The sequence below is a fragment of the Chroicocephalus ridibundus genome, chromosome 1 (genome assembly GCF_963924245.1).
Source record: "Chroicocephalus ridibundus chromosome 1, bChrRid1.1, whole genome shotgun sequence".
Classification (NCBI taxonomy): Eukaryota; Metazoa; Chordata; class Aves; order Charadriiformes; family Laridae; genus Chroicocephalus; species Chroicocephalus ridibundus.
Genome location: NC_086284.1, coordinates 176,860,027 through 176,875,100, shown reverse-complemented (window position 1 = coordinate 176,875,100; position 15,074 = coordinate 176,860,027). Strand labels below are relative to the sequence as shown.

The 15,074-nt window shown below is 38.4% G+C and overlaps 1 protein-coding gene across 1 annotated transcript in view; it reads left to right on the top strand.

Annotated features, from left to right (window-relative positions):
* Positions 1–15,074, top strand: part of OTOGL (otogelin like) — a 94,922-nt gene that overhangs the window by 8,040 nt on the left and 71,808 nt on the right. The window contains exons 7-16 of the mRNA XM_063323979.1: positions 2,139–2,260; positions 2,981–3,186; positions 5,979–6,109; positions 6,932–7,038; positions 9,900–10,006; positions 10,704–10,829; positions 11,572–11,680; positions 11,933–11,979; positions 13,161–13,306; positions 14,870–14,993. Of these exons, the coding sequence (XP_063180049.1) occupies positions 2,139–2,260; positions 2,981–3,186; positions 5,979–6,109; positions 6,932–7,038; positions 9,900–10,006; positions 10,704–10,829; positions 11,572–11,680; positions 11,933–11,979; positions 13,161–13,306; positions 14,870–14,993 (1,225 nt within the window). The remainder of the gene's footprint in view (positions 1–2,138; positions 2,261–2,980; positions 3,187–5,978; positions 6,110–6,931; positions 7,039–9,899; positions 10,007–10,703; positions 10,830–11,571; positions 11,681–11,932; positions 11,980–13,160; positions 13,307–14,869; positions 14,994–15,074) is intronic.

Here is a 15,074-nt window from a genome sequence, read left to right as displayed (position 1 = left end):
TATATTAAAATCTAGAATCAATATTTCAGTGGATCCCAATTGCTCTGGAAAGAGAGAAACAGCCAGTCAATTGCTGTAACAAATGTCATGTTTTGTTAAAAACTGAAAATGTTTACTCAGAAAAGTCTTAAGTAATGTTGAAGCACTGCAGTCACTACAGGCTGGGCAACAGAGAGCCAAGAACCTTGCCAAATCCTCACATTATGGTCCTTCTGGATTTAATAATCCACCTCTCTAGAGGAGATGAAAACACAAGAATTATTTTTATTTTCCTTGATTGTGTTTCTGTCTTGGACCAGGTTTACATAGAAAACATTTGTCAATACTAGTAACATTTATGATGTATTTAATTATGATTTTCTTTATACAAGTAAAAACTCTAATACTTTTCCCGGTTTATTTAGCTCCAAGAAACAGTAGCTGTTTTTTACTTCCAAGATTAAGTGTCAGCTTAGGAGGATTAATTTGAGTATGTGTTAGCACTGTATGTGTTTACCAACAGATCTTTTCAACAAAAATGATAGCTCTAGTTACTTTTACAGCCTCCATTACTATGTTGGCAAAACATTTCTCAATTACTAATCTATTTAGCTTCACAACACTGTCAAATGAACTGGTAATGCAACTCCCATCTTTCTCAGGGAATGGTGACGTACACAGTCATAGGAGTCATATTTGAGCTGTCTAAACTCTGCATACATTTTAATTTAGGTAATGATAGGTATCTAAGATTCACAACACATTCCCTTGTCTCCTCAGTGGTGTCTAAAATCAGCTCACATGCTTTTGAAGCACAGTAGTCTAGGGCATCCCATGGGTTTGGGTGGCTCAGCCTCACTGAGGTTAATGAAAGCTGTTCAAGTTTTGCTTAAGCTCTTGGAGCAGGTATGTGCTTAAAACTCTCTTAGACTCTGTGTGTGTAATTCAAAACTGGGTAGTAGTTAACTGGTTAGAGCATATGCACAGAAAGCTGGAGACATATATCCCTATCACCAGGCAGAGTAAATCTGAACGCACAGTTTTCATGTTCTGAGAGCATGCCCTGGCCAACAAATCTATGCAGTCTCCGGGGACAAGAACCTTCCTGCAGAAGTCATGCTCTACCATGCCAAAGGCTGGGAATGCAAATGAAGTCCAACTTTAAGGCTAGCCTCCTTTTTGCCAAACTGTAAAAAGGAGGAGTGGTGGTTTATCATGCCTGTTGCAAGGTCTCATTACACATTTTTTATGAGAGATCTACTTCACTACCATAAAACCATAGACATGCTGAGATCGGAGTTGCATGGCTCTCATTTCTGAAAGCACGCATCTGAGATCTGTTTAACATCTCTCTCTAGTAGTGGGCAGTCATGGAAGTCACACACTGTCAATATCTGAGACACACAGTTTTGCAAATCTCTCTCTAGCTGACTGAAACTTGTATTTCTGTTGCTTTTTTTCAAACTAGGGAAGCTGATACGCGATTCAAACCAATATCCTGGCTCACTGTGCTATATATGTATAATGGGGAGAAGCAAACTTCGGAAAAGCCTGTCCTTCTCCATTAGCAGGGCTGGAAAGCCAGCACAAAATGGGTTTTAGCAGATGCATGTAAATTAGATGCCTGCAGTATTCTATGGGAACACTCCAAAATCTGAACAAATCCTGAGTGCTTCAGGAAGGCGTGTTGTAGCTCAGCTGGTGCCAGTCTTGGCTGGCATGGAGAATGCTGGTCGCTGGTATTACGCTGAGGTTTTGTATTGGTTTGTAGTCCCCTCTTGTAGATCAGAATTCTAGAAACAGAGCAATAGGGGTGTGTCCTCAGGGCCTGCGTTGGCAGTTATAAGCTAGCTCATTACAGTGTCTCTGAAATTCATCTACATAAAATACCTGAGTATTTCATCCAGTATTTAAACCACTGTCTTATGATGCTTTGTAATATTAAACAGTTGCTGTATTTCTCAGTAGTATTGGGTAGCATGAACTTCTAGTTTTGCATATCTTTGTGAATTTTTATATTCTAAGTATTTATTTGTAAAGCTCTTTCAGTGATTGGTGCATAGAAATATAAAATATCATATATGTGTTTATGAAAAATTGCATGACATTATTGAGAACAAACACATATTCTTTTTGCATGTATATTTTTCCCCTCTAAGGTTCATAACAGTCCTCACTGTTACGGTTCGGTATATACTTGTCAGAGGTCCGTCAGCTTATTTTTTTCAAACCAAGAAGAAATAATTATTTCAGGACATGAAGTAAGAAAAGAAGGAATCAGGTAAGTGTTTTAATGGTGGGTTTTAACATTTTATCATGAAGTGTTCTTGCCATCCCCTTTGATGTAATGCTATAGCCATTACCATTTGAAACTGATAGCTATGGTGATAACTGTTCATCCCAACAAAAACAACTTTGGAGGATTTGATGGTTGGACTTGGTGGTCTGTACAAGGTCCCTCCCAACCTAGACAATTCCATGATTCTATGATTGGGATTAGATCCATGCTGCAATACTATTGTCCGGTGGTCTTTGGCCAAAGGAGGAAGATATACAGTATTTTGGTCAATAGTATTTTCTGTACTCTAAGTTCTTCCATTTGCAGACATCTAGTCCAGTGAGGACCCGTGCTCAGAAGGGATGCTGGTGGTCACAGTGTCACATAGCTCCCTGTGCAATGCAGCATGCTCATGAAGTCATGTATTCCTCAACATGCCTGTGCTGGACTTTGAAAATAATGAACATGCATTATTCTTTCAGGATTTCACTTGGTACAACTGATAGGGGTATACAGCAGAAAAGCATTCCTTTTTAACGGTTCATACAGAGAAGTAAACAGAAAAAAATACAGTAAAAACATAATGAAGAATTGAATGGAAGTGACTGTATGCACCTGGGAAAAAGGGCTTAGTGAGTTAGAAGGCAATGTTTTATGTGGTATTTTTCTAGCACTAACCTCATCTCATCTGAGATCTTTGAAGCACGCTGTTTATTTTTCCAGATTAATGTTGCCTCAGACAGTTGGAAATGCTTTCATTGAGAGACTAGCTGACTATATTCTGGTGAAGACTACCTTTGGTTTTTCTCTTGCTTGGGATGGAAACTCTGGTATTTATATTAAGCTGACAGAAGATCATAAGGGAAAACCTTGTGGCCTCTGTGGAAATTTTAATGGCAATAAATATGATGACCTGATACTGAAAAATAGTAAGTAAATAGCTTAGAAATATGCCCTTACTTTGTGTGAACAGCTTCTATGTTCATTTTAAAGATATTACAGTAAAAAGACAGAATCCTGTTTCAGTTATTTCATCAGAAAATAGAATATCTGCTCTACTCTTCCTCATCATTACAGATGCTAAGGGAAAAAGTCCCAGTTCAAAAAAGTATTTATATGTAATTTTAAGCCTTTTATTGCGCAGCAAAGCACTTGGGGTATGTTTATCTTAGCTGATGAAAGTGCCTTCAAATAATAAATAAATAAGCAAATGCTTGTGGTTTTCTCTATGTTTAAGGATGGAGGGAGAAGGAAAGAAGAGCCAAAATATTAATATTTGGAAAAAGCACTATCTCGAGTTATTCATTTATATGACTATCATAAAAATGCTAGTTGAAATAAGTAAATTTCAAAGCTGTTGCCAGGGAATTCCTTCTATCTCTTTGTTGGTGTGGTATATTATGGGCCTCTGACTGCCTTGTAGAATGAGTTGCCCAATGCTGAGTCTGAGGCAGAGATTGCTTCCTAAACTGGTAGAATATTCTGTAGTCTATGTCAGGAATACTTTACAGGGACTTCTGTCCTACTTGCAACTAATGTGAAAAAAAAACAGACCCAAAACCAAACAAGCCTGAGAATATGAGGAATATTTTTCTCAGTCTCTGATAAAAACAAAGATAGGACTTTTACTGTTACCAGTAATTGCTGAGAGAATCTAGTCCCATGGCCCTGCATATTCTTAAGTCACAAAACTTATCTCACTTTAACTTTTTTCCCCTCCTCTGTTTTTCCCCATTTTTTATGGTTGATAGTGGAGATTTTGACTTTCTAAGTGAAGGAAGACACGGTGTACCTATCTTTGTATAGTCTTAAAAAATCTGCCCAATATAAATTTCTCATGCTACTTCTGCCATGAAAGCAGTAAATTCCCCGTTTTGTGCATTAACTTCTGCACACCAGAGTATAGGATGTTTAATAACTAGTTAAAACTGGTGATCCGTAATAATGGAGAAAAATGGAGTTTGGAGGAGATAATGAATTCATGTGATCTGTAAAAAATAGTAATTTCAGTATCTTTAAATGTATTATCTGTTATAAAAGACTTCCAGTTCCTAGCTTTCTTAATTTACAGAGCTAAGTTTCTCCATCACCATAATTTCTTCTAGCATTTTTATTTATTGGAAATTATAGTATTATTTTAGTGTACAATCAAGAGCACTATGAATCATTTTAACCTTGAACCAGTTGTTCATGGTGCCTTGACTCCATGCAAATACAAAGCATGAAGTTCTGATGCCTTCACAAGAACAGACTGCTAATTCAAATTACTTCTAAGCCACAACGTTTTTCCTAAGTGTTTCCAAATCTTACAAATCACCTGGGATGATGATATATCTCCCCCAGCTAAGCTACTTCCCCCAGTAGTGTAAGGGAAGCTCTTAGATCTATCCTGAGTCTTTCAGTGTCTGAATGCTCTTTGTTTGCAATGCCCCAAGTAAATAAGCTGCTGAGAAGCACATAATACTCTATTTCAAAGCACAGTTTAAAAACAAACTCCTTTTCTGTTTCCTTATCTTCACCTTTAACGGCATCTTTGTATTGCTTTAATATACAAGGCTGTATCTGTGTGTAGAACTGTTTCAAGGACAGTGATTTTATTTTTGAGGACTTAGAAAATTTTTCAAGCCATGTCAAAATGTAAAGAAAATATTTTTAATGTTTTCACAGAAGCAGAGTTATGCCAAAAGGTTTACCTTTAGATTAAACCCCAGCTTTTTATGTTTGGAAAGGGTTTTCCTCATAAAGAACTATTCTGTCAGAGGTGGAGAAATGTTTTAACTCTCCCTGTCTCTTAAGTAAAATAGACTGGTGGTTAGGATCTTATCTTTGTTTATTTGTGGAGATCCAAGTACAAATATCTGATTAGTGTTCTTTGGGGTTTTCCACATTGCAGAGTGTCAAACTTTGTACATCTTGTGCTGGAAGAAGTTAGATTAAGTTTTGGATTTAGATTAAGTTTCACAGCTCTGTGAAAAAAACTGTAGCTGATTTCATTTCAATCCCCCACCTCCTAACCACGCACAGATATAGACAACCGCAGCATACATACCAATTACTGTAAGGTTCCTCAAGGTGGAGGCAATACACCCTTTTAAACATACTTAAGAACATAGAGAAAATGTAATATTTAGTTCTTACTGCAAAAATATGGATTTTTTTGGTCTGTTTCTTTACTGCCAACCTTCTTGTGTGTTCATGTATCTTCCTCAGCCTGTTGCCATGACTTCCAGTCATGCGTCTTGTTCATTAGTTCTCCCATGGTCCAGCTGTGAGGAGAACTGGGTATGTGGTGGTGTGTTTGTTGTAGGGCTTTCCTGCAGCAAGGGAAAAGGAGGGGAATAATAGTGCTGACTGAAACATGATGAAAGCCTTAAACTGTTTTAAAGAAATGTATTTTTTCTTAAGTATTCAATGCATTACCATTGTCCTTATTTGCATATTTGTTATAAAATTTTCAGTGATTGCACTTAAAAAAACCCCAACCAGCACCTTGTCATATATTTTTTTTAATCTTTTCATTTAAATGTAGTATAAAATACTACCTGAAACTAAAAAAATCCCCACTACACCACCCATACTTTTTACGCTACCCGTACTTTGAACATATCTGTAACTGAGGTAATGAACACATTGAAAAACTACCTGAAATTTTCAAGCTGTTTTTGTGTTTATGTTGTTGATTTTTTTTTTTCCTGGATGCTCTTCCAATGTTTTTATGCAGTTGGTGAATATACAGAAGATATTGCTGAATTTGCAAATAGCTGGGCTGTGCAAACCTCAAATGATATAGATTGTGTACCTACTGCCTCAGATTTTTCCAGTCCTTGTTCAGCTAATGCAGAACTCACTGAGGTAAGCTAATCATGTTTCTCATATATATATATTTTCATAATCTTCACTGCCTAGTAATGGTTCAAGAATCTAGCAATATACACCATGTTGAAAAAAGCTTTAGATGCATTGAGGCTTTGAGAAAGGGAAGATTCATATCAGGACTGTTGCTAGGGAACGTCTGAAGATCTTCAGATGTTTAGCTTAAAAGTACAAAGGTTCAGATAAGATGTGCCAAGTGGCACAGGTCTGCTGGCAGACTCTTCATTGCTGCATTAAACCTGGGTTCAGTTTCGTGTCCTGCCATCTTACACCTCATTATTTTGGAAATTGTGAAATACTGCAGAAGTTACATGCTCAGCTCCTGCATTGACACAAAATGATTTTTTTGTCATTTCACAGTCTTTCATCCCAGCTGGTTTAGGAGAAGCATGCGATCAAGGCAGCCTAGGCAGAGAGGACAAATTTTAGGAAGAATAATCATAGAATCATAGAACTGCTAGGGTTGGAAGGGACTTTAAAGATCACCTAGTTCCAACCCCCCTGCCATGGGCAGGGACATCTCCCACTAGATCAGGTTGCTCAGAGCCCCATCCAGCCTGGCCTTAAAAACTTCCAGGGATGGGGCTTCCACCACCTCTCTGGGCAACCTGTTCCAGTGTCTCACCACCCTCATGGTGAAGAAATAATAAAAGAGACATAATAATAAATTGAGACTGTGAGATTCTCAAATTTTGATGGGGATATAAGGGACTCTAGATTAGGGAAACAAAGCTAGAAAGAATTATGCTTGTTCAGAAAGTATTTGCTAACTGCCATTTATTGATTCTCCTTAACGCACAGGACATATTCTTCAAGTGCCAAATATTCCTACAGTTTCCTTTTCTCAGCTGTCATGAAAGCATAGATCCGTATTCTTATATTTCCAGCTGTATGAATGATCTTTGCAGGTAAGACTGGAGTTCTTGTGTATTTATTTTTGACACATGACATGAATGCTCCCTCTTTCATTTGAGACCAGAACTGTGCAGCATTGAGGGAAATTAGAAGGAAAAAAGTTCAAAGTGAAAGAGATGGGGATTCTCAGTGGGGCATATAGTGTGGAAACAAAGGGCACAGAACCAGCCTGTCAAGGGATATTTTGATTGCTAAAGGTTTACATGGATTCAACGAAATACTAGTCAAATACATGGAAGAGAAATCCATGGAGAGTCACTAACGGCATAAGAGGAGCTGCTAATCACAAAACCCCTGAAACCTGTATCTGGAGGCCCTGAATCAGAAATACATGGAGATGATACCTGGGGGAAATATCAATGATAGTGGAGGAGCTGGACCATTTGTCTGACACAGTTGGACTGTTTTTAAGAGCAACCACTACGGTTCAAATTAGTAGAATTTTTCAAAATTATTTTATATATGTAAATTCAGAGTTGTCAAAAGAAATTCAACTCTCATTAGCTGTGGAGGGTATTACACCTCCTCAGCTTCTGGTATTACATGTAGCCTGGTATTTTTCCCTTAGCTGTCCAGATTCCTGTTTAGTTCTTGACAGTCATTCAAATTAGACTCTGGTGCTCCAAAGTTAATTGAATAAATGACTGAGCAGCGTACCACTTCCTTTTTAGTAGGTTTTAAATTAAGAAGTAATTGTCATAAATAGCAGGATTTTTGTCAGATACTATTATGGCCTTCTCGGAGTATCAATTTAATCAAAAAACATACAGAAAGGATCACAAGACTGAAAGTATGAATCACTCAGTAGCATCCACTACAACTTGTTGGTTCATTTTTGATGAATTTTCAGTTTTCTGCTTTGCCATCAAGTCAAAATGGAAGAATTTGTGTTTGTAGGCAAATCTCCAAAGTGTGCTTCCTGAATTTTGTACATTGATTTTGTTCAGAGAAGAGAAGAGTTGCCTCTGCATGGTCACTTTGTAACTCAGGAATTTATTGTGACTTCTTCTTAGCAAAAGAAGAATAATGAAAAGCAAATTTTCAAATGTGATATTGAATCAGTGTCACGCTGTTAAGGTGGATTTGATTTTTGCCAATGTGCATCTGTGTTGATGAGAATTGTGTGAACGTTAAAAACCTTGAACGAAGTTTCTGTGTCTCAGAACCTCATTAATTTGGGCTTATTTTGTTTATAAAAGAGACCTCTCTTCTTGTGGCTTAGTGTCAGTTTATCAAGTTTCTTGTGGGACCATTGTATATGCCAAGTATTCTTTCTATTAAGACCCATCTAATTGGATTAGATAAGGAGAGCTGGAGAGAGTCTGATCACTGTAACAAAGAGTATAATGGTGTTTGATTTGATAACAGATGTAGTGAAAGCAGAATACAAACACAATATAATATATTCTTAAGACCATTAATATTGGAAGCATGATCTTGTGTGCTGAAAGACAAGCTCAGCTGATCTGTCACAGTCATGCTTATAATAGAAATATTGTGTTATGACTAGTTCATTTTGGCATCAAGTCCATCACAGTGAGTGACGGGACTTGTTGGACTTTCACAGTAACAAAAAGTTGGTGATATCTTGCCTTATATGACTTACATCTGAATAAAATTTGAGCTTACCTAAACACCGATGAATGTCTCTTTACATGACCCTGGCAAAAACACACTGTACAGCTTCTTCTGCATTGACTAAGGCAGAGATAATGTCTTTGCCCAAGGTTGTGCTGTAAATCACTGAGCCTGTCTACAGTATTCAACAGTTAATGCTTCTGGCGCCAAGCACTTCAGCACAAGGTCAGGAGTCCACCAACAGGTTTCTTCTCACCTCAGTTCAAGGACTGACAGGGAATTGGAAACTTGAACTTGTTACTTGGTCCAAAATGTCTTTTATTAGTGTAGGTCAGAGTTTCCATGTCATGCAGGAGGGAGAGGGCCTCAGCTGTGGATCTGAAGACTGTTGAGTTGTCCATTGTCTCCAAGACAAGGACAACTTGTCTTGAAGACAATGTCATAAGCAACTTTTATCTTTTTTGTAATAAATTAGTGGGTTTGTTCCTTGTGGTAAAGGTAAAATGAAATAACTTTTTGTAATATCAAATGATAAACCACAACAGTATATTCACAGAATCACAGAATCACAGAATCACAGAATGGTTTGGGTTGGAAGGGACCTTAAAGATCATCTAGTTCCAACCCCCCTGCCATGGGCAGGGACACCTCCCACTAGACCAGGCTGCTCAAAGCCTCATCCAGCCTGGCCTTGAACACTTCCAGGGATGGGGCATCCACAACTTCCCTGGGCAACCTGTTCCAGTGCCTCATCAACCTTACAGTAAAGAATTTCTTCCTGATATCCAATCTAAATCTACCCTCTTTCAGTTTGAAGCCATTACCCTGTGTCCTAACATTACATTTCCTGATAAAGAGTCCCTCCCCAACCTTCCTGTAGGCCCCCTTTAGGTACTGGAAGGCTGCTATAAGGTCTCCTCGGAGCTTTCTCTTCTCCAGGCTGAACAATCCCAACTCTCTCAGCCTGTCCTCATAGCATAGGTGCTCCAGCCCTTTGATCATCTTCATGGCCCTCTGCTGGACCCGTTCCAACAGGTCCATGTCCTTCTTGTGGTGAGGACTCCAGAGCTGGATGCAGTACTCCAGGTGGGGTCTCACCAGAGCAGAGTAGAGGGGATATTCAATATAGCTCGTTCCTTTTTATAGTATTTTCACTGTGTGCCGTTATGACTGAGTGGTGTCAGCTGTGTGTGAAGTATCCTGTGCAATATCTTATGGCAGAGATTTGTAGATGGGATTTGAGTTCCTTGATTAATCCCTTGTTTTATCATTGCAGAGTGGATGATGATGAGACATACTGCAGGGCGGTGACAGAGTATGCTAGAGCATGCTCTCACGCTGGGTCCCCGGTGCGGGACTGGAGGGATGACTTTCCTGCCTGTAGTAAGACTATTTAATAAAGCATACTATGTGACCTTCGAGATACCCCATGTATCCATTTCAAGTAATTCCATCTTGACAACATTTGTCACTATAGAACTCAAACCTGATACTGAAGTAGATCAGCCAACTTCACTACTGCTGGCAAACAATGAAGTCAATGACTTGCTAGAGGAATATTTAAATTCCACTGTGATCTGATCTAGATCCACACAAAATCCATGTTTCCACAGATTGCTTGAAACATCATGTGTGCTGGTCATATTCTAGGACAAAGAACAAACATCTGTGGAGATTTGATGTTGCCCCTCTTCCCAGATGACCTTTCAGCCTCTACTGGCCCTATAACAGAATTAATACAGTTAATCCATCTCCTTCTAGTTATCACCATCACCCATCAATTTCAGTTCAGTCTCATGCACAAGATTTTGAACTGGCTGAGATATGAGCACATGTTCCCCTGTCACAGAAACTATAACTTCTTTTGGAGTAGTGATGTAAGAATTCGGCAAAGAAAGATTTAAATACTGGTGAGAGGTTCACCACAGTTATCAGTTAAAACCTCTCCAGCCAATCCATTGTACCTGATCTGAAAAATTACCTATGCCAGAAGAACTGCAGAACTCTTTATTTGAGAGGGGTTTCCCAGTATGGAAAGAGAAATTGCACTACTGTTCAATGTACCATGTATTTTTTCTAGCTGAGAAGTGTGAAGACAGCTTTGTACACCGTGACTGTATCAGTTGCTGTCCACCAACCTGCACATTTGAAAAAGATTGTCTTGGCAGCAACTTACACTGCTTAGATGGCTGTTACTGTCCAGACGGTAAATACTGTCAATTTAATGTTAAAAAGTATGTGTAAAGCTAATATCCAGCATCATAATAAAGTTGCCTAAATAGACTGTGCTTGAAGTTAAATCCAGAAAATATGAATATTGTAAATTCTGCTCCAGCTGTTGTTGTTTTCACTGTGATTTTTCCTTTTATTGTGCTCTAAATATTTCTCTAAAATACAAATGTGTCTCAGAATGAAATATTGCTTAAAATCTGGAGCCATCACTAATGCTTTCTACAATAAGATACTACATAGATTTAATTAACTTTATTTGAATTATTCCAAAATGTATTGAGATTTTGTTTAAACAGAATGTGTTTTCTTGTACAGAGCATAAGACAAACTTCCTGATGCCTGTAAAAGAAAACAAAATTCCTGAGACCTGTACACAATAAAAATTAGGGATTGGACTGTGAACAGTCCTGTTCTAAAAGGACTAAAGATTATGTGATCTCAGAATCTTTTCATTTTTGAGTCTGTACATTTTTACATGCTTAAGGCAGACATTTTTCATAAAGCCACTATTCAGTGTGGCAACTGCTGTGAGAGAGCTCCACTGTTCATCACTGAGCTCTCTGCACTCCCTGGGTGACTCTTTTTGCTGGTCCCCAGTTAAGACTGATGAGATCACCTTCTGGCAGATTTGAATGTTTGAGTCAGATGGGGGAAAAGCGGTGGTTAGAGTTCATTAACTTGTTTTTTATCTCATTTATTAACTTCCCTCCCAATAGGTCTCATTATGGAAAATGGAACTTGTATCTCTGTGTCAAATTGTCCTTGTATTTATCATGGAACTGCCTTCCCTGTAGGCTCAAAAATTGAACAAGAATGTAGCAACTGGTATGTGAAAGCTTCACATCTGTGTTTCCTCTCTCTGTGACTGCTGCCTGTAGTTAGTTTAACATCATAGTCACTCTTCCATTTTAAAGAATAGTTGATATCTGTGTTCTACAGTCTGGGCCTTGTGTATCACTAAAATATACAGGCTATTCTATGGAAAGCATGAATTCAAGACATTAATTAGCTCAAAGCTGCTCTTTTTGCTAAAGATCAGAACACTGAATTTCTGTGTTTTGTGATTTTTCTTTTTAGTATTTGTATTGGTGGCATTTGGAACTGCACTGATCATGATTGCCCAGGTATCTGTATTTCATTATTCTTTTCTCTCCTCAATGAACATAAGAGACAAACTTTTCATAAGACAACAGAACCAAATATGATCCAAGGGCTTGTGGCACTAATTTAAGAAGAAAGGTAAAGCAGATGGATGTTGAGAGTAGCAGTGGGCCATCTGGGGTGAAGCTGTTAACTGCCTGACCGTACTTACCCTTTCCCATTTGCTTCCCCAACTCAGTGTGGTACATCCACTTCTTGTTTTCTATCTCCTGTTTACTCTCTATGTTCTTTGAGGCAGGCGGCTTATTTCTACTGCCTGTGCAGTATCTGGGCCAGATATAAGGATCTCCTCAATTGCAACTGTAATACAAATAATAGGAAAAACATCATTCTGATGCTCAGTGTGCTGTATTTTCTCCCTTGTAACACCAGTTCACGTTTGGATAATGATCCTTATCTTTGAAGATTACATGTCTCTGTAATGAGTTAGAGGAACATGCAGTAATTGCTTAGTGAAACTCTCCTGACAGTTCTCTATCTTAGACAAGATTATACTATGAAACTTGTGAAAGAGAATTTTTTACAAATTTAGGAGCCACTTCTGAATGAGGTAGTAAACAAGGATTAAGAGTCACCAAGCAAGGCTTGACAGGGTGGACCTGTAGTGTAAAACAGTTGACACCGAGAACCACCCCACGTCTTGTGTGTGTTATGTGTGCATGTCAGGGGTTAATTATGACTACTCTAGTCTGGTTCTAGGGAATAAATGCCTGCAGCCTCTTCATACCTGCAGTAAAAAGCAGTGCCATAGTACCTAGAAGGAAGGAGAAAGAAGCTTGTCCTCTTTCACACTCAGTCATGCCAAAAGATGATGAGGAAGAAGATTCTAGGAAGCTTCGGAGTTGTGATAAGAGAAAGCTCTTTTGTAGTTTAGAGAACTCGTAACTCAAAGGCATTTCATCTTGTTAGAACCAAAAGATGCTGCACAGTGGTCTGTGCAACATGAGATGGCATCTGATGGAAATAGGCGAATATACCATGCTTTATTTCCAAATACCGTAATAGCTAGATAGATTAAAGTTAGCCTGGATTATGTGCTTAGAAATGGGGAGAAAGCTTCTTATTTACCTCTCTTCCATCATTTACAGAATAATGATACAGTCTTATGCAAGTGAACATTCTTGTTTATCCTTTTTCTCTCAAGCTGAGTGCTCCATCACAGGTAGCTCTCATTTCACGACATTTGATGGACGTCATTTTACTTTTCTTGGGATTTGCCAGTACATTTTGGTAAAAGGCACCGGGAAAAACAAATTCACAATCACTTTACAGAAAGCACCTTGTGGACAAGTAAGTCACATTTTTGTTGAATATTCACAACAAATATGTACATCCATTTTTCAGGCAATCTTGTATAGGTTCTATGGTAAACTACTGCGTTATGTTTAAGAGAAAAATACCATAAATTGAAAACATTTTACATGTTTTTTGTGCTGGTTGTATTGCTACATGTTGTATTGCCCTATGTAAAATGAATTGCATCTTTAGAGGGATAAAGTCTAAAGAGATATTAATTTATGCACATTGAACAAGTATGTTTGGTTATGGTACAAACAGGTGTCTTAGGCTTTAGAAAAGCACTTGCTGGAAGCACTGAACAGGTTTAATACACTGCTATTTAGGCAAGAGATTTTTTTTGTTAGCTTTAGATTTTTATGTGGTACGTTATTTCATTTGTTGGAGCAATGCCTTTTAGAAACTATTGAAGAGACTAGCCACCACACATATTTGTTTGAAAGTATTTTGGCAGGTATCCTACAACAGGCTTTACCAATAGAGCTGCTTATAAAAAGTACTTATCTACGAGAGTGGATTTAATGATGTTATTAGTCACCTAGGCTCTCAGGAGAAGTCTCCGAGACTGTGATTCACAGCCACCCATGTGCTGAGGGCTGGGATGCCTTAACTCATCAGCAGGGAGTGATGCACTGAAGCTTCCCTACTGTGGGACTGTCTCTTGTGTCACTTCAGATTATGAGGTGATGCCTCTGCTTTTTTGTAGGCACCGCCCTTCTCCTGCATAGGTGTTGAGATTCCTGATTGTGCGTTTCAGGTGGCTTCAAGCATGAAGTGATTGGTTAGGTAGCCACTGAGAGACAAGGATGCTACTGGAAATGACCCTTAGCACAACTCTAGGCACCTTGGAAAGTTCCTGGGTGAAATCATAGGGGCCCCAGGGAGCGTAAGATGCTCGGTTTAAGCTGGTTATGTGTCACCTTTTGTCTTGTATTTGGGTTCATAAATTCTGCCTGGATAGCACTTTAAAATGATGAGTGTGAGTTAGTTTGTAAAGCCATTTTTTGAATAGTCAGATATTCAGAAGTTATTTTAGTATAATTCTGGAGAAATTGTATCCTTTTGTCTGCAGTCAGAGTTCAAGACTAGGTGTCAAGGTGGAAGAGAAGCATCTTCATGTGTGCAATAGTTTCTTTCTCTTTCTCACTGCGTTTGGGCTCTGATTGCACCAGCTTGATAGAGACTGTGTCAGACTCTGTCCCAAACACTGGTTAACCCGGCAATGAGGAGTACCCAGGGCGGCCATGCAAGTATGGCCTTTTGAACCCAGTATCAGTACCTGGGGACATCTTCCCACTTACTACTATACTGTCATAATAACTAAAATGCATTCTCCTTGCTTTTATATTCATATACAATGTTTTATTATATTCTACATACAATTTTGGGTGCTCTGTTTAATGCTTTGAGTGATAGTTTACAACTGATTTACCTGATGACAGTTCTGGTATTTCCTTTCTATACAACTGCCTTCTCTCCCCGTTTGTTTGTTTTTGCTTTCCATGGTAATATTAATGTCTTTACCTATTTCTGATGGTGAAACTTCTTTCTGCTTAGAACTTTGACCACGCCTGCATTGAGTCTATAACTCTAGTTCTTGAAGATGATGTGAGCAAACAAGTAACTCTCACAAGATATGGTAAAGTCCAAACCGGCCCTAACCAAGTTTTTAACCTTAATGGTAAGAAGTGCATGGACTACAAGTTTACTAGTGTTCAAATTCTTTCTTGGGTATGCTCCAAAGCTTTTTAATAATATGTAT